At 46.4% G+C, this 19920-nt stretch overlaps 1 protein-coding gene across 2 annotated transcripts; it reads right to left on the bottom strand.

The window, feature by feature from the left end:
* Nucleotides 1-4926: 4926 nt before the first annotated feature.
* On the bottom strand, nt 4927-19016 carry POMGNT1 (protein O-linked mannose N-acetylglucosaminyltransferase 1 (beta 1,2-)). 2 transcript variants are annotated; one of them, XM_075181563.1, is made up of 22 exons: nt 18912-19016; nt 18334-18523; nt 16654-16756; nt 16463-16578; nt 16054-16119; nt 15391-15504; nt 13878-13995; nt 13702-13800; nt 13500-13627; nt 12502-12572; nt 11942-12017; nt 11414-11497; nt 11150-11191; nt 10691-10749; nt 10423-10495; nt 10202-10330; nt 10005-10130; nt 7899-7963; nt 7326-7370; nt 7107-7242; nt 6830-6939; nt 4927-6358 (listed from the first exon to the last, which is right to left on the bottom strand). In XM_075181563.1, the coding sequence occupies exons 2-22, from the start codon at nt 18484-18486 to the stop codon at nt 6271-6273; spliced, it is 2001 nt and encodes a 666-aa protein (XP_075037664.1). In that variant the 5' UTR covers nt 18487-18523; nt 18912-19016; the 3' UTR covers nt 4927-6270. The 2 variants fall into 2 exon arrangements, with proteins under 2 accessions (XP_075037664.1, XP_075037665.1); XM_075181564.1 differs by having other exon boundaries at nt 18917-18995.
* Between the last annotated feature and the right edge of the window lie 904 nt (nt 19017-19920).

Below are 19920 nucleotides of genomic sequence, written 5' to 3'. Positions count from 1 at the left end.
TAAACAACATAGAACATGTAAGTTGTTATCGCTCTTATCCAGGGCAGCCCCCCCCCATTAGACAGCCCCCCCCCATTATAGACAGCCCCCCTAGCCCCCATTACAGACAGCCCCCCCCATTATAGACAGCCCCCCTAGCCCCCCCATTATAGACAGCTAAAGCTCCTCCCACATTCCTAAGACAGGGTCCTGCTGGGATCTGATAAAGCTTAATAAGCTGCTGTGACATCACTGGCTCCGCCTTAACACAGTGACTGACAAGCTCCTCCCACGGAAACCTGGTGCAGAGAAGCCAGATAGCAAGGTCCATGTACTTTATCCACATCTGTATTACTAAGATACAGGATAAAGCTTATTGCTCCACCCCGAGGCGGAACTAGCAACCTGCGGGCTCCGGTGCAGTGAAGTGGGGAGGAGAGAACTGGGGCCCCCAAGTCACTAGGTCCCCGTGCAGCGGGCCCCATTCTCTCCATGGGCCCCGGGGCACCGCATATACTGTACCGATGGTAATTCCGCCACTGGCTCCATCCCCCTCACTGGGAATATCAAACACAAACCCGTCCCCTACAGCCGTATTCAGACGGACCAGATCTATTAGATGTTCATTGGTGTTATTGAATGTGAGTCATCAAACCCAGAACCCGTCGCCCTTCATGCCGCATCCGTCCAGGTCACCCTGAGCTGTACAATGACCCGGCCTAGAGCTTCATACCGCATGAGAGTCATCAGATCTACAGACTGCCCCATCCTCAGTGCAGGACTCCAGTTATACCTCCTGCTCCGCACCAGGCGGGGGAGGTGTGTGACAGACGTGCAAGAGATCCAAAGAGACTCATCTCTTCCTTCTCAATCCATCCCACCTCGCTCACCGCCTAGGTGGGGGTCTGAGAGTCAGTCTCTGGGGCTAATGGCTGACACCTATGTCACTGCAGAGGTCAACACACAGATCTAGTTTTATAGATTGTGCGTAAATCTCACAATGAAGTCTGCAATGTGATTGAGAGCAGGGTCTGCTTGGTACAACGTGGCTGCCAATCTTTACTGTTTAATGAAAGGGTCAGTAATTATACAGTGAAAGAATAAAGTAATATAGAAATGTATGTAAGATGCAGGTAAATAGTCTATATAATGATACACGTCAAAGTAAACATCAAATCCTGCCATCTAGTGATGGCATCTAGACATTGCAGGCATCCCCGTGCCTGAGTGCGCTCATTTTACTGTAGTAATGGGCAAAAGTTTTGAGAATGGCACACATTGTATTTTTCACAAAATCTGCTGCCTCAGTTTTTATGATGGCAATTTGCATATACTCCAAAATGTCAGGAAGAGTGATCAGATGAAATGCAATTCATTTTGAGGTCCCTCTTTGCCATGACAATGAACTTTATCCCAAAAACAACATTTCCACTGCATTTCAGCCCTGCCACAAAAGGACCAGCTGACATCAGGTCAGTGATTCTCTCGTTAACACATGTGAGAGTGTTGATGAAGACAAGGCTGGAAATTACTCTGTAATGCAGATTGAGTTACAATAACAGACTGGAAGCTTTAAAAGGAGGGTGCTTGAAATCATTATTCTTTCTTTGCTAACCATGGTGATCTGCAAGGAAACGTGCAGTCATCATTGCTTTGCACAAAAAGCGCTTCACAGGCAAGGATATTGCTGATAACAAGATTGCACCTAAATCAACAATTTATCGGATAATCAAGAACTTCAAGGAGAGGTTCAATAGTTGTGAAGAAGGCTTCAGGGCGCCCAAGAACATCCAACAAGCATCAGGACCGTCTCCTAAAGTTGATTCAGCTGTGGGATCAGGGCACCACCAGTGCAGAGCTTGCTCAGGAATGGCAGCAGGCAGGTGTGAGTGCATCTACACACACAGTGAGGTAAAGACTTTTGGAGGATGACCTGGTGTCAAGAAGGCCAGCAAAGAAGCCACTTCTCTCCAGGAAAAACATCAGGGACAGACTGATATTCTGCAAAAGGTACAGGGATTGGACTGCTGAGGACTGGGGTAAAGTCATTTTCTCTGATGAATCCCCTAATCAGATTGTTTGGGGCATCTAGGAAAACACTTGTCCGGAGTTGGAAATGTGAGCGCTACCATCAGCCCTGTGTCATGCCAACAGTAAAGCATCCTGAGACCATTCATGTGTGGGGCTTCTCAGCCAAGGGAGTGGGCTCACTCACAATTTTGCCTAAGAACACAGCCATGAATAAAGAATGGTACCAAAACATCCTCCAAGAGCAACTTCTCCCAACCATCCAAGAACAGTTTGGTGATGAACAATGTCTTTTCCAGCATGATGGAGCACCTTGTCATAAGGGAAGAGTGATAACTAAGTGGCTCAGGGATCAAAACATCAAAACTTTTGGGTCCATGGGCAGGAAACTCCACAGACCTTAATCCCATTGATAACTTGTGGTTAATCCTCAAGAGACGGATGGACAAAGGAAAACCCACAAATTCTGATGAACTCCAAGCATTGATTAGACAAGAATGGGCGGCCATCAGTCAGTATGTGGCCTAAAAGTTGATTGACAGCTGCCAGGGCGAATTGCAGAGGTCTTCAAAAAAAAGGGTCAACATTGGAAATATTGACTTTGCATAAACTTAATGTAATTGACAATAAAAGCCTTTGACACTTATGAAATGCTTGTAATGTTACTTCAGTATACCATAGCAACATCTGACAAAAAGGTCTAAAAACACTGAAGCAGCAAACGTAGTGAAAACCAATACTTGTGTCATTCTCAAAACTTTTGGCCATGACTGTAGAGCATTACTTCCAATGGTAAACACACCAGGGGGTAATCTTGTTGCCTACAGCATCCAGATTTCAGTTATCATTTATTTAGCACATTCTATAAAATGACAGCTGGAATCCGATTGGTTGCTATGCATCGGCAGTGATCTGCCGCAGCGCAGTAAGACTCTTCCCCTCGCGGTGACATCACAACCTTATGATAAAACATTTCTATATGTGGCCCAGTATTGGTACTGTCACAGCTTGCAGTTAGTACTATCCTACTAGTGAAAGCACCTGGTAGTAGATGTCTCACACATGTAACTAAGTCTTCCGCATTTAGAGGTTTGGGCGGGGGTGCTGCATGTGCTCATGTAGAGACCGGACCTCCCCTTATTTGCACCTTGTGTTAAGCTGGGTACAGACTACAGGTTTTTCATCCAATTATCGTGCAGATCACACAATAAACGACTGTTTGGTCATGTGACGAAACAAGTTTGATAACACCTTAACCAGCCTGTCCCTCGTTTCTCACAATATGTCGATTGTAGCATGTACTTTTGTAGCCCTTGCTTTTGTTCCCCAGCCCAACAGAGTACAACTGTACACTGTCTAATTACATGTGGATATGGGGACATTGTAGCTCATTTTAAATAAGTATATTGTTTATATTGGATGGAAGCTGTTAGTCATTGTCCTTAAATTGAAGCCAGGTGGGTTATGGGTAGGGATCAGGTTGCAAGATACTGGAGAGGAAGGCTAATTAGTATCCATTGTTCTCACAAGACTACTCCAGACATTTGGTCTACACTCTAGCAATTTCTGTGGAAGTACAGCTAATTTCCACTCCCCTCTCCCAATGCCCTAGTGCAGGACTCACCAATGTTTAACAAGGAGAGACCCAGGGGTTTGCCCAGGGAGAGGAAAAGACAGTGGAATTTTGACCCTAGATATAAGAAGCCAACTCCAGGGGGGAAAGGTAGTGCTCCTTCTGGGAATTTATGGCTGGAAGCTGCAGGGTGGCTGGTGGCTCTACCAGTGAAATACATCGGCAGATACATGGGTTATCAAGTCTGGACAGCCAGGTGACTGTAGCTCCTTAACCTAGTGGGGAAAGGGACAGATGATGTGGTAAACCTGCCTGTGTGTACATAATAATCTAGTGATTGTTTTTATTACAATAAATGTATTGTTTTACTCTCTAACTGCATTTATCTGAGTGACTAATAAGAACCTTAGAAGGTACTGGGTAGACTTCCCTGGCCTAGGAAGGTACCCGAGGGTGGCCAGCCAGCGTGAAGTGGGTAGAATTGGGCCAGAAACCCGTTATCTTCACAGGTTAGATATTACAAGAGTGTGTACGCTCTCACAATCGTGTTTTATCAAACTAAAACACATTGTATCATTTCAGTTGGTTTTATAAATTGTCTAAAAATCTCGATCAGCAATGGAACGATGTCAGGTAAATGTGGCAGTGTGTACACACTCACCACCAGCAGTGTAGGTAGATATCTGTCCAGGGTACAGAGTTAGGATCTTTTCAGCAGATGGTTATGAGAGATAAAGATCACAGACCTGAAGGTAAATCGTGAGGTGAGTACACAGGAATCTGCATGATCATCGGGACTGTCAGTCGTTGGTGAAATCGTTACAGTAATCTCATCTGCAGTAACACTATATAATTGTGTACCCACCTTCAGAGAATGATTGAACAACCTGCAGTGTTTTCTGTGCATAGTGTCATAGATTCCAGCAGGGGGCAGTGCGGGAGCTGGAGGTCACCACACAATATTCTTACACAGCGCTATGAGCTTATTACAGATTTGTTTCACGTCTTCCACCCGTCACATTTCTTCCCCAACAAGTCAGATCTACACTGGTCAGTTACGTACTGCCACCATGTTAGGTAAAGTTATCTGCTACGTAACAGTGTTATCCAGTCACTGGTGCAGATTATTCTGTATATTTGGCCATAGTCACCAAATAAGATCTATTCAATAAAGCCCTAAAGCATAAAAACTAATCTTCTCCCTCCACCATCATTAATCTATTAATGAAGGCTCAGACTGCGATTTCTTGTTTTGCCCAATACCAGGATGTTCTCGCCCCCCCCCCCCAACCCCCACTGCTGACACAGGAGGCTCTTTATCAGAATGAACATTTATTGATTGACTGTTGAGGTAAATACAAGTATTTATTGTTTGGTGTTCCTTACTTAGTGCACATTAACCAGCTCCCAGAAGGTGAACAATTAGATGACATCACACAACATGCACACGGGAACTAGGACACACGTGACGAAATGTTCCGTTAGGGATATATCATCCAGCTACTAATACGTGACACCAGCCACAGCTTCCCCACTAGTGCACAGAAGACCCTGGTCCACGTCCAGAGCGCACCAATATCCGAGGTATCTGGGACTCTGCCGGGAAAGGGTTGAGCGACGCTCATACCCAGGAAACGCCGCTACATATCTGTGACATTGTCCCACGTGTGTATCACCAGGATGAAGCATGTTCTCTACATGCCAATACCGCCATCAATGAGAGAAACCATTATACAAAGCCAGACCCCTAAACCTGCCTCATAGTCCGATAATTCACAGGACGGCATCTAGACGAGACCTCGGAGAGTCCAACAAACCACCCACAGCGGAGGGTCTGGTGCACCGGCTGCCATGTGGAGGGAAATAATTGTAGTTGCTCATCTACGAGGCCTAAAACCTGTATTCAGACCCAGCAGAAGAGTGTAAGGCGCTGGTTCATGGCACACCAGACTAAATTGTTCGGCTGTTACTCACTTTCTTGTAAGAATTTAGCAATTATCGGGGTGAGTATCTAGAAAGTAAAATGACATCTGAAGAGATGTAAAATGGTCCAGAGCATTATCCCGACTGTCTAACAGAAATAAGGCACTGTAGCTAACACCATCCTTATCATAACCTGTGATAAGTCAGAATCCATCTCAATGTGATCCAGTATCGGCCGCAGCACTAACTCCGTCCACACAGTTCACAACCAAATCTCAAAACTGAAAAAAAAAACAACAACCCGACATTCATGATGTCTGACAATAAATAAGGTCCAAAAGTCACACATTGAAATGTCTCAGACAACAGAAAAATAAAATATCCTCCAGTTCAGTCCCGATATCGGACATTAGTGGCACCTGCGAAGGATGAGAACAATGTTCTGTAAAACGCTGATGTTTCCATAACCGAGAAGTTCCCGTAACATCGGTGGATCATCCCGTTCACAAGATAAAATAAAGTTATCAATGTACAGAATGCTACAGCCAGAGGTGTGCGCCCCCGCAGCCGGCCAGAGGTGTGCGCCCCCGCAGCCGGCCAGAGGTGTGCGCCCCCGCAGCCGGCCAGAGGTGTGCGCCCCCGCAGCCGGCCAGAGGTGTGCGCCCCCGCAGCCGGCCAGAGGTGTGCGCCCCCGCAGCCGAGCAGGGGGTACCAGGGGGATACACACAGGGCTGCATGACGGTTGGTCAGGACTTCGCAAGCAGGTGTCAGGACTGCTCAACTGCAGGGACAGCAGCCTCCTCTTTCGGGGGAGGTTCCAGGTAAATTGGGGTCACAGACGGGGGCTTCTTAGTCCTGTAACAGAGAGAGCAGCATTTATCTGGTAACGGGAAGGAATGTTCTGTACACATACAGGTGGTATAAGGGCCCTCACAGCTCCTCTGCCGGATGCTGCAGTCAAATCAATGACATGAAACTGAGTAACAGTTATATCTTCCCCTCATTGTAGGACAGCAGTGGAGGACGAGAGAACGTCCTGGGCCCGCTGGGTTATCTGGGGCAGGTTTGTGTAGTGGGCGCAGTCTAATAACATCGTGTCTGACATTGAGACCTGGGGGCGACTTCTGTTGTCAGATGCATTGAGACTATTTCATGTGAAGGGCACAGACCTGAGATCCTCCAGTTTCTTTACGGTGCGGAGGACAGAACTGATCTGGATCATTTAATATTACTCTTACTGTGTTGTGACTTCACTAACAGTAGCACAGGGAGACACTAGGGGGCAGCAGGGAGACCAGGGACACTATATGATCAGCTGTTACTCACGAATATGGAGAAGACGGGAACCCAACCACCAAGAAATGGTTCTTCTTTCGGAACAGACGCCACAGTCCCTTGTGGTTCCCTCTAACATCGAGGTCCCAGACGTGGAGACACTGAAAGGACAAATCATCTCAGCCAAGCAGTAACTATGAGCCATGCAGAGAACTAATCATCTCGGATATTATAAAATAAACTTTAATTAAAATGAAGGTATCAGCAGCCGGAACATCGAACGTCTGGAGATCTGAGAACATACAGTTATTAAATGATAAGAAAGCACCTTTGCCAGCTGAGACCAGGTGGTGAAATCCGCTTCCTGCTCCATCCGGATGTACAGAACGTAGCTCTTCCCTTCTGTGTCTGGGATAAAGGAATCCTCACAAGGATCCTTAGTGTGATCCAGCACCTCAGCCTCACTGGAAGAGGAAGAGTCGTATGAGCCGAAACCTCAACAAACCAACAACTAGATTAGTAAGACAGAAATGTGGCGAGAACTGACCTCAGGATTCGATGTATTTCAATCTCATACGCGTCCTTCCTCAGGCTGCACAAAACACAACAAGGACGTAACTTAGTAAATCAATCGAAGTATAATCCTGCTCCCGCCATGTGGTGCGGTTACATTTATGGAAAAACACATCTACAACCCCCTGTCCCCCTCCCCACACCGCTACTTCCACCCTCCCCTGCGGCCCTAATTCCTTCCACACTCCCCACGCCCCTCCTTCTGCCCTCTCCACACCCCTACGGCGCTCCATCCTTCCGCCCTCCCCACGCTCCTCCTTCTGCCCTCTCCACACCCCTACGGCGCTCCATCCTTCCGCCCTCCCCACACTCCTCCTCCCCCCCCCCCACAGACCCCACCATCTATCCTTCCCTTCTCCCAACGCCCTTCGTTCCACCACAACCCCACCCAAGCCCCTACTCATCTCTCTCTCCAGTCACCAAACTCCCCATTTCCTACTGAAAGATCAGAATATCAGTCACATCCAAATGCAGATTTCTCCCATTAAAGTTTAACAAAACCACAATGACAATAAAAAAAAATCTATTTCATAAAAACAGGTCTCACCTTTCCACGTTTGATAGCTGCACATTTGGAACAGTGTTAAACTTGTGTTTTTTAAAATAAGCTTCCTGCATAAAACAAATGTCAGTCATTATAGGTTAAGACAACACAGAATATTGTGTATGACAAGAGGAATTCACAGTCCTGTACTATGTGAAGATCACAATATATCACCTACACTGTAATCAGAGATAGTAACACAGCGAAGATCATAGGACAGTATTAGTGAGCTGAGAGTGAGGACACGTAGAGGAGTCGGAGATCAGCTTCTGTAGTGAGTAAGGCCCCGTATTACACCCAAACCATCCATATTATATATATATCTAAATATCTATATTCTATAGGAAATGAGGGATCTGATATATACTTTATATCCATGGAAAACTTATCACAAAATATTTATGCTACTGTAAGAATTATGCTGTATTTGCCCCTTTAGTAAGAAGTTATGAATTACACATATATATTATAGTCATGGCCAAAAGTTTTGATAATGACACAAGTATTGGTTTTCACATTTTGCTGCTTCAGTGATTTTAGCCCTTTTTGTCAGATGTTGCTATGTAATACTGAAGTAACATTACAAGCATTTCATAAGTGTCAAAGGCTTTTATTGTCAATTACATTAAGTTTATGCAAAGAGTCAATGTCTGCAGTGTTGACCCTTCTTTTTGCAGTTCGCCCTGGCAGCTGTCAATCAACTTCTGGGCCACATACTGACTGATGGCCGCCCCCATTCTTGTCTAATCAATGATTGGAGTTTATCAGAATTTGTGGGTTGTTGTTTGTCCATCCGCTTCTTGAGGATTGACCACAAGTTCTCAATGGGATTAATGTCTGGGGAGTTTCCTGGCCATGGACCCAAAATTTCAATTGTTTTGATCCCTGAGCCACTTAGTTATCACTCTTCCCTTATGGCAGGTGCTCCATCATGCTGGAAAAGACATTGTTCATCACCAAACTGTTCATGGATGGTTGGGAGAAGTTGCTCTTGGAGAATGTCTTGGTACCATTCTTTATTCATGGCTGTGTTATTAGGCAAAATTGTGAGCGAGCCCACTCCCTTGGCTGAGAAGCCCCACACATGAATGGTGTCAGGATGCTTTACTATTGGCATGACACAGGACTGATGGTAGCGCTCACCTTTCCTTCTCTGGACAAGTGTTTTTCCAGATGCCCCAAACAATCTGAAAGGGGATTCATCAGAGAAAATGACTTTACCCCAGTCCTCAGCAGTCCAATCCCTGTACCTTTTGCAGATTATCAGTCTGTCCCTGATGTTTTTCCTGGAGAGAAGTGACTTCTTTGCTGGCCTTCTTGACACCAGGCCATCCTCCAAAAGTCTTTACCTCACTGTATGTGCAGAAGCACTCACACCTGCCTGCTGTCATTCCTGAGCAAGCTCTGCAATGGTGGTGCCCTGATCCCGCAGCTGAATCAACTTTAGGAGACGGTTCTGGCACTTGCTGGACGTTCTTGGGCGCCCTGAAGCCTTCTTCACAACTATTGAACCTCTCTCTCCTTGAAGTTCTTGATAATCCAATAAATGGTTGATTTAGGTGCAATCTTATTAGCAGCAATATCCTTGCCTGTGAAGCCCTTTTTGTACAAAGCAATGATGACTGCACGTTTCCTTGCAGATAACGATGATTAACAGAGGAAGAACAATGATTTCAAACACCGCCCTGCTTTTAAAGCTTCCAGTCTGTTATTCTAACTCAATCCGCATGACAGAGTGATCTCTAGCCTTGTCCTCGTCAACACTCTCACCTGTGTTAACAAGAGAATCACTGACCTGATGTCAGCTGGTCCTTTTGTGGCAGGGCTGAAATGCAGTGGAAATGTTGTTTTTGGGATAAAGTTCATTGTCATGGCAAAGAGGGACTTTGAAATGAATTGCAATTCATCTGATCACTCCATGACATTCTGGAGTATATGCAAATTGTCATCATAAAAACTGAGGCAGCAGAGTTTGTGGAAAATAATATTTGTGTCATTCTCAAAACTTTTGGGCATGACTGTACAGCATACTATATAAGCTAAATCCATACTACAGGAGTTGCTAGGCTCAGAGGAGACTGAAGGGAAGAACAGATTTGGATGACTTACATGGAAATATCCATTCATGTTGAGTCCTACGATGCCGAAGTGATACGATCTGGACACATCTGGAATTAGACACTCGCGTCCCTTTCTCTGCTCCGGCATTCGCATCCACATATCCCAGTCCCACAACTAGCGGAGAGAGATGGCAGCAGTCACTTAGCGTTTACCCCGAGACACACAAACCACCCTCGGACACTCACCTTCTCCGGAGTCGGCCACTTTGGCTCCAGCTCGTTCTTGTAGAGATTTCTATTGAGCACCCAGCCCAGGCCGGGCATGGTCTCCACTCTGTAGAGAAGCGAGGGGTCTTCAGCCGTGTGCTCATATCCCTGAGAGACACAGACACTGGTTACAGAGACCGCTCCCCGATATCCTCCTGCCCAAACACTGCGCCCCTGTGACGGATCTCCAAGCTACGTACCTGATCGTTCCAGGCAGAGATGCAGTACAGGCTCTCGTCCTCGTCCAGCAGATGGATGGTCTGACTCAGGAAACTGCACAAAAATAACACAACATGGTCAACAAGAGCCAGCGGAGCAATCCAACGCAGACACGCACTCCCGGTGATAATGGGCAGTGTGTACTTCATATATGGGAGAGTGCAGCTTTATAGTTAGGTTAAATAAGTCATATAACTATACATTTATAATTAGAAAACATAACATTATATACAAGGATCAGGATTGTACCTGAAGAAATCTACGGAGATGTCCAGGTCTTCTTCTAGAACGATGGCAAACTTGGCATCCTGCCAGGGAGAGATCACAGCACAATGTACATTTATCACCCTACAGTTATACATCAGACCTAGAATTGCTGGAAACCGCAATGAACGAGGTTTTTGCTACAAATTCTACTTATGTCAATGGTTTCTAATCTTCCCCGGCTCATAACAAGATCCCGCTGGATCCCAGTACTGAAAAGATCCTGAAATGCTTGTTTTATCCACCCCTGAGACACTGGGATTCCTAGAATTAATTTATGCTGGCTGTGCAGTGCGAGTATTATGTATTACAGACGTATATATACCAGCGTAATGTGAGTATTATGTACTAGACATAGACCTACGTAATGCGAGTATTATGTACTACAGACATAGACCTGCACAGTGCGAGCATTGAATAATATGTATTAGTAATGACGCTCACCGGATGCAGGTTAAACGTGGCGGTCAGGCTGGCTTTGTAATGCTGTAAACGAGAAGAATACATTTTACTAGAACTGAACTTTATAAGGAGATAATGTCACCTATGTCTCATAGCGCATTGATGGCGCCATACAATGAAGTGGGCGGGGTTAGCATGAGGTTAGCACCTCCCCCGCAGGTTGGAGGGCACACTTAACACGCTCCATCCACCCTCCAGTACAGACAGCAGCATTAGACAATTACTGGAGATTATTTGTGGTGTTACCTGGGCCACACGGGCGTTTTTGATGCTTATTGGGGTGTGCTGGATGCCTTTCAACCCGTATAATTCTACCACATCCATCGGTTCCTGTGGGTGAGAGGACAGAAGTGATATTAGATGGGGGAGGTGAGGGGCTCACACACAGGGGGGGATAAACAACAAAGGATCTGTAGAATGTGCTTATTTTTGAGTCTTGTACCTATAGAGCTTCGCCAGGCGTCCGTGGAACTCCGTTCAACAAAGTGTTAACAATTGTGAATGTTTATGTCTAAATTAATGCAACGCAGACGCATGTGTGTAGGGGTCCGGTGCTCTCATTACTTAGGGTCTCTGGCATCAGAGAGCGTTTATTAGGCTTCGTTCATGAGCACTGAACACCCCATTTTACCTCCACTGTGTATAAGTCCTAAGAGATAGATCCCTGATACATAGGGGACAAGTGACAGATCACTGGTCTATAGGAGACATGTAATAGATCACATATAAGGGACATTGGTATGTGACAGATTTTGTGCTGGAGGAACCAGTTACCTCATAGTAACCATCAATAAAGACCGTGATCATCTGTGTGGTGACCCCGTGTGCTGACAGCAGAGAACGCAGCATCCTAAAAGACAGATGGCTGTTTAGAGACTGAACGTTTGCTGCACATGGAAGCTCTCACCACCCACAGACCCCTCCCCCTCTCACACATAGACCCCTCCCCTCTCATACCGCCCACAGACCCCTCCCTCTCTCATGCAGATCCCCCCTCTCCACCACCTGACCCCGTCCCCACTCTCACCATCCGCTGATTCCACCCTTCCACAACCACTGACCCCCCCATTATCCCTATCGACTGACACCCCTCTCACTGTCCACTAACCACCCCCATCTCACAATCTGCCTGACGCACAGGGAAGAAAAGATTACACAACCCCCTCGGTGCAGTAAACTACGGCGATATGGAAAATATTCCTATGCTATTGTTTCACCTCCGCTACGAGCAGGGCTCCCCGCTACAAGCAGGGCTCCCCGCTACAAGCAGGGCTCACCGCTACAAGCAGGGCTCACCGCTACAAGCAGGGCTCACCGCTACAAGCAGGGCTCACCGGTACAGGTAGTTAGGTCTGTTCCCAGCGATGACCGCCACCGGCACCGTGGACACTCGGTTTTCTTTTAGCTAAAGAGAAAAAAGAAACGAAGCATTAAACAAGGATCTTTATTAGTAATTGATCTGAGCCCCCCACTCTGTATAACACAACCCCCCTCTCACGCCTCATTGTACAGGAGTCACCTTGGTTTATGGTAATATAGGAGCGATGTGCCCATCATCTGAGCATTATGGGAGATGTCGTTCAGTGACAGCAGAGCTGATTTATAACAAATATTTCATAATCCGAAAGCGGATTCAACAACAAGGACCAATATGGCCTCCAGAAGATTTAGAGAAGGGTTTTCGGGCGGCCACTTAGTAGGCGTTACAACAATTAGATGGGAAATTAGGGGGGATGAAGTAATGTTTTATGGCGACATGAGAGATACTTTGGAGGTTTACAAGGGATTGAACGTGGGAAGTGACCGACGGGTCAGAATCAAACATAACCGCAACACAGCGGACTTTGGTTTGGGGTGAAGGCTGTGTTGCCCCCACAGATAGTGTTCTTGGGTGTGGGAGTGATCAGGACAGAGCAGACAGCGGAGAGACCGTCGCTAGTGTAAGGAGCAGTAGAGATCTTGTGCCGATAAGTATAAAGATAAAACAGAAAAGTCCCAATTCTGCACCCTGGGGGATGCTAAATGACAGAGGAGGAACTAGATCCTGCAACAGACACCATAAGAAGATGAGGAGAACCAGGATAGGACATGATCTACAGTACCAAAGCCAGCAGATATCCAGGTGTAAAGCAGATGTGAATGTTGGTTATAGTGTTCTGTGGCCAGGTTAGGACATGCGATGGCAGAGATGGGCGAGAGTGCAGGGGAGGTGATACATGGAATGGCTTCAGCCATAACCCAAACTACAGAAAACCCCATGATAGCTAACACGCAAAACAGACGGCAGAGATCTGAGGACAAGGCAGGATGAATATGGCTGAGTTATACTCACAGTCATGGGGTTAAACTCAATGGGAGTAGGATCCCTACAGCTGCAGACGCTGCCGTAACCCTCCACTTTACTGCAGAAGCGTTTCCTCCGCCTGTTCAGCTCCGTGTCCGGCCAGTGACACTCCGCATCTGTAAGATCAGTTCTCTGGTCAGTGGAGCACAAACATCCTTATATTGTGTCCCTGTAGGACTCCAGATCTCACCTTCAGGAGGAACCAGCTGGATGTCTGTCTTCAGAAGAACCGGATCACCCCATGTGGAGAGTGCTGGAGACTTGGAGTGTTTCTCTCCATAGATCTGTCCTACATAAGAGAAGAAACAGATCACGCGTGTGCGACAAAGCCCCGAGTACAGCACGTTAACATGTACATGACATTACCTCCTTTCTTCACCACAAATGTCCACATGTCTCTCCAACCAAGAGTCGGAGCAATCTGACTGCCCAGGCTCTTCAGCAAGTTCTTGGCTGTGTCTTTCAGATGAAAGGAACCCTCATCCTGTAAAACAGACACATTTGGAATTTGAGATAATTCCATGAGGAATGTGGGAAAACATCATCAATCACTAGGCGGAAAGAAAATAACAGAACGGAATAGAGAAGTCAACAAGTAAAGTCAAATTCTGGTACATGACTGAAAACCAAAGTGAAAATAAAGAAAATAAATTCCACAGTAAGCACTTGGCTGAAGCTCAGGAATTAATTATTTATTACCAGAGAATCACAACGTACACCCCAGATTACTGAGGGAGATTAGTTCAGTTATACTGTCAACATACCAAGTGGAACACTTAGCAGATCAAAAGCTATTGAGTGACAGATGATGGAATAATATTCATAGCGCCAGACAATGTTAGTGAAGGGATCAACAATAGTGCGTATGATAGGAAATAAATCAAGAGGTGTTTGCTGTTCACAAATCGTTATAAAGTGTGTTGGTGTGTACTGGTATCAACGATCCCTATCCGGACACCATGCAGTGTAACACTGGTATATCGAGATCATAAACACGTGTGTGCTGCAGTCACTGTAATCTACGTGGCCGTACCCCCTATACGAGATATGACTGTAAATAAAAGTAAATAAAAGGAATACACATACTTGTACTATAGCAGCTAAAGGATGAAGTCAATTATAGTGGAATTCACACCATTGGGACATGAAATGACATGTTAGATACTCTATTTATCTGCTCTCAATTTCAGGACACCGTCTCTATTACAGTGCATCAAATGCCCGCTCTGCAAATGGTCTTATCACAGACATCAAATACAATTCATTGTTCTACAAACAGGTCAGTGTCTCGGTGCCACTGATGCCCATTGTGGGTAGCTCTCTGCTTCCCTTCCTGAGATACTCTCAGCAAGGGAAGCAGACAGGTTGGGTGTTTACTTAACAAAAGCAACAATTAAGGAGATTTCAGTTAGTTCGTAGAATTAGGTGCTACGAATAATCATATTCAGCAACCACCAAAATTAAATCTTATTTGATAATTCATCCAGTAGTGCCCAGACTCTGGTGGGGGCAGAACCCCGGTCTAGGCAAAAACCAACCCTGTCTAGAATACAAGTATGGAATCCTGAGGTCATGTAATCAGTACAATGGAGGTGTGTATATTATATACGTATTATACACTTCTACCAGCTGAGCAGGAAGGAATTAACCCATTGGGGTCTGTTGCCTTCGGACAGTAGAACGTTTCACACTTATTCTTATTATAAGGACATGGAAACGCACAGTAGCACTTCTGTATGCAGAGTCTGTTCCCATCATGTAAACATAGTACCACTTCTCATAACCTACATGTTGTACAAGGTATCAGTTATTGGATTCTTCCTCCCTGGTTTCAATAGTTATTACTGAATATTCTTAAAAAATATTGTACAGAAAGTACCTTGACCGTGAAGATAAGAATACGACCTCGAGCGACCATATTAAGGAAGAGGACCATGGCTTCATCTTCGTGGGGCGAGTAGGTGTCAAACACCCTCTTAGCCATGACGTGACCCTGCGGAGAGAACACAAGATGTTATACAACCTGGGCTACATGTGACACTCGTTGTACATGGGGAGATCAGACGTGTGGCAACGAGACGATAATGACTGTGTAACATGCAGTGTACATTGTGCCGTGTACACTACAGTATGTATCATGGATCATAGTAACATATCTGCTCACAACATGTCTGGCCCATGATTATACACCCTCCCCCTCTCCATGTGTGGGACCCGCTGTCCTGCAAATTAATTGATTTATTAGGAGTCGGTTCTAAGGGCATGTAAGTATGAGATGGTAAGTAGGCGCCTTTGTGCAAATAGAATTGTTTTGCAGCCAATATCTTCAGACCTTATGTATGTATCATACATGTATGTAACAGCGTTCTGTGAGTAAGTGACACACGGCACTAATAATAATGATACTATGAATTGTGTGACTGTCAGACCCTGGTGCTGCCACCCTCTAGCAGCACTATACTAAACTCCAGCATCGTACAATTATATAATACTACGATATCCTATTTGTATAACACTACAATACTCCTCATACTACACTCACCGTGGCCTGATTCAGGACAATGACGTGTATCCCTCTCCCTTGCTCCCGGGCCTCATCTTCCAGCACCTGAAGAAAGGACATAATTAGGTCTATTTGGAAGAAACAGAGTAATGAGGAGCTGTCACTTCCCCTGCAGCAGACACATCACTCCATAAACACCAGAGCTGACCTAAGTAGTGCATTGTGCAAATACATTGTGTCATGGTGGAACCAACACGCAGCGGATCTCTATGTATGTGTATACAAGTGTGAAATTATATATATAACAATAGCCTTTAGAGACCTTTTTAACCAAAAAAAGATCTTAAGATAAAGTAAACAAAACTACATGTAGTTAGAGAGAGGAGTTTATAGTGTACAGTGACAGCACCAGTTATGTAATTGCAGAGTCCCTGTATATCACACTCACCGTTGTACCATCCACAGCGATATAAACCTTTGATCTACTGGAGTAAACCTCAATATCCAGGATCTTCTTAGCACCGGCCGCTCGACGAGGGAATTCCACATTTTGCACATTGTCATCTATAAAACAAATATCTTTGTGTAAATGGGATGGAAATACTGATACACAGCGCAGGCTGCGCACGTTACACTAACCGTAATCCTGGTCAATTTCGTCTTCATTCACTGCGCGCCGGGTGTCCAGGATCAGCTTGATGTTCACAATAACAGTGAGGACCAGGAAGAGAACGGCCGCAGTCTATGGAAGAGGACATGTGACACGTGGAATGACATCATATATCACAGTCTATGGAAGAGGTCATGTGACCCGTGGAATGACATCATATATCACAGTCTATGGAAGAGGTCATGTGACACGTGGAATGACATCATATATAACAGTCTATGGAAGAGGACATGTGACACGTGGAATGACATCACATATAACAGTCTATGGAAGAGGACATGTGACAGTGGAATGACATCATATATAACAGTCTATGGAAGAGGATATGTGACAGTGGAATGACATCATATATCACAGTCTATAGAAGAGGACATGTGACACGTGGAATGACATATTATATAACAGTCTATGGAAGAGGACATGTGACACGTGGAATGACATCACATATAACAGTCTATGGAAGAGGACATGTGACACGTGGAATGACATCACATATAACAGTCTATGGAAGAGGACATGTGACACGTGGAATGACATCATATATCACAGTCTATGGAAGAGGACATGTGACAGGTGGAATGACATCATATATAACAGTCTATGGAAGAGGACATGTGACAGTGGAATGACATCATATATCACATAACAAGACAGGAAGCAGATGATTTCCCTGAATCAGGCCACACGGATGCTTCGGCTTGAACACACTACATGGGATCCAGCCAAATGGAAGAGCTACACAAATCCCAGTATCTATCCTGGGTGTAACGCTCAGTATCCGTCCTGTGTGCTGGGTGTAATGCTCAGTATCCGTCCTGTGTGCTGGGTGTAATGCTCATTATCCATCCTGTGTGCTGGGTGTAACGCTCAGTATCTATCCTGTGTGTAATGCTCAGTATCTGTCCTGTGTGCTGGGTGTAATGCTCATTATCCGTCCTGTGTGCTGGGTGTAACGCTCAGTATCTGTCCTGTGTGTAATGCTCAGTATCTGTCCTGTGTGCCGGGTGTAATGCTCAGTATCTATCCTGTGTGCCGGGTGTAATGCTCAGTATTTGTCGTGTGTGCCGGGTGTAATGCTCAGTATCTGTCCTGTGTGTAATGTTCAGTATCCGTCCTGTGTGCTGGGTGTAATGCTCATTATCCGTCCTGTGTGCTGGGTGTAACGCTCAGTATCTGTCCTGTGTGTAATGCTCAGTATCTGTCCTGTGTGCCGGGTGTAATGCTCAGTATTTGTCCTGTGTGCCGGGTGTAATGCTCAGTATCTGTCCTGGGTGTAATGTTCAGTATCCGTCCTGTGTGCTGGGTGTAATGCTCATTATCCGTCCTGTGTGCTGGGTGTAACGCTCAGTATCTGTCCTGTGTGTAATGCTCAGTATCTGTCCTGTGTGCCTGGTGTAATGCTCAGTATTTGTCCTGTGTGCCGGGTGTAATGCTCAGTATCTGTCCTGGGTGTAATGCTCAGTATCTGTCCTGGGTGTAATGCTCAGTATCTGTCCTGGGTGTAATGCTCAGTATCTGTCCTGTGTGCCGGGTGTAATGCTTAGTATCTGTCCTGTGTGCCGGGTGTAATGCTCAGTATCTGTCCTGGGTGTAATGCTCAGTATCTGTCCTGGGTGTAATGCTCAGTATCTGTCCTGGGTGTAACTTACCTGGCACATTCGGCGCACTGCCCGCTGGTTGCCCAGCTTGTATTTCCAAGCCAGGTACCAGCTCCGTTTCTTATGGGGCAGAGGCGGCTTCTCCATCGTTTCTGGGCCCTGAGGACCTGGCGGCACCGGTCGGATCCCTCTGGTCATGGGCATCTTGGGTGCCCTGAGCTCTCAGGTGGCAGCATGAACTCTGTGGGTATAGAGCGAGGTCAGAGTATCCCAGACCCAACGCCAAGCGCAGCACCGGAGCGGCGCTCCGTCATCTCACAGCAACATCACGGACAATCCAGGGAATAAGAGCAACGTGGAAATACCACGTATTAGAGGACTGGTCGCGTAGGACCCCGGGGGCCACAGGACAGTCCTACACCAGATTCACAGTCCCTGCAGTGTCCCTGTCTTTATATCACCCCAGTCAGTACCTGCAGTGTCCCTGTCTTTATATGACCCCTGCCAGTCCCTGTCTTTATATCACCCCACAGCCAGTCCCTGCAGTGTCCCCATCATTACACATATAAAAATGTACACAGGACCCCCCGGTCTCCGCCCCCCAGTGACGTCACATCTCCCGGGCTCACCGGACCTCTCGCCGGTCTCTCTCATCATCTCTGTACCGGGGCTGAGCACGTACACACGTGACACCAGCCGTGCGCGCCCCCGTGTCCGTACCAATCAGAGACAGCCTGAGATCAGCCAATAGGAGGGGACGACACAGCTGGAGCGGCGGTATCCGGGAACTACAAGTCCCAGCATGGCCGCTGTGATGTCCTCAGGCCCCGCCCTCTGCAGTATAAACGGGGGCCCCATCACCTGGGGCCCTTCTCTGCAGTATAACCAGGGGCCCCTCTGGTGTCCCTGAGGCCTCAGGTTGTCCTGTTCTTATGCAGTAGAGACCTGACCTGAGGAGCTGACACTTCATCTTCTGCTGGGTTATCACCCAGCTCTGACCCCAATGGAGCCGCTGCCAGGTTTGGGTTTGGGTATCGTGCTTCAGACAGAGGCGGAACTAGCGAGCTGGGGCCCCGGTGCGTGGCCCCTGCCGCTGGTAATTCCGCCACTGTTCCTCCAGCTGATCCAATGCTGTCCGGGGGACGTTCCACTCAGGGCCGTAACTCGGGCTGTGCGACGGGCGACCGCCATGGCTGCAACGCTGAAGGGGGGCGTAATTTAGGAATATTTTAGGTACAGTTGGTTAAAATTGAGGGCTGGGGGGGGGGGCGGCATTATTCTTTCTCGCCCCAGGCGCTAGAATTCTAAGTTACGGCTCTGGTTCCACTCACCGCATTCTTGGAATAGGTCTCTGGTATTCTTCTATCTTATAGGTTGGTCTCTTCATGAGGCCATATACCAATCAGTGTTCTGCACCTTATCCCAATGTGATATCGGTAACGATTTTACCAATGACTGAAAATCCCAATCAGCAGACGGTTCCTGTGTACACACTATACACATGTTACATAATTTACCTTCAGATCTGTGATCTTCATCTGTCATAACCATCGGCTGAGAAGACCCTGACTGTGGAGAACCTGATTGTTAGTTCAGAATCAGCACAACATCGTTCCATTGTTTACCGAGATTTTTATT

Source organism: Mixophyes fleayi, chromosome 8 (genome assembly GCF_038048845.1).
Source record: "Mixophyes fleayi isolate aMixFle1 chromosome 8, aMixFle1.hap1, whole genome shotgun sequence".
NCBI classification, from domain to species: Eukaryota; Metazoa; Chordata; class Amphibia; order Anura; family Limnodynastidae; genus Mixophyes; species Mixophyes fleayi.
This window is presented reverse-complemented; position numbering and strand designations above follow the sequence as displayed.

Coding starts and splice junctions, on each gene's coding strand:
- POMGNT1 (XM_075181563.1), bottom strand. CDS start 18,486: ATGCCCATGACCAGAGGGATCCGACCGGTGCCGCCAGGTCCTCAGGGC. Junction 16,120..16,462: donor TCGCTGTGGATGGTACAACG/GTGAGTGTGATA, acceptor TCCTTTCTTCAG/GTGCTGGAAGATGAGGCCCG. Junction 11,192..11,413: donor AAAACGCCCGTGTGGCCCAG/GTAACACCACAA, acceptor TCTCGTTTACAG/CATTACAAAGCCAGCCTGAC.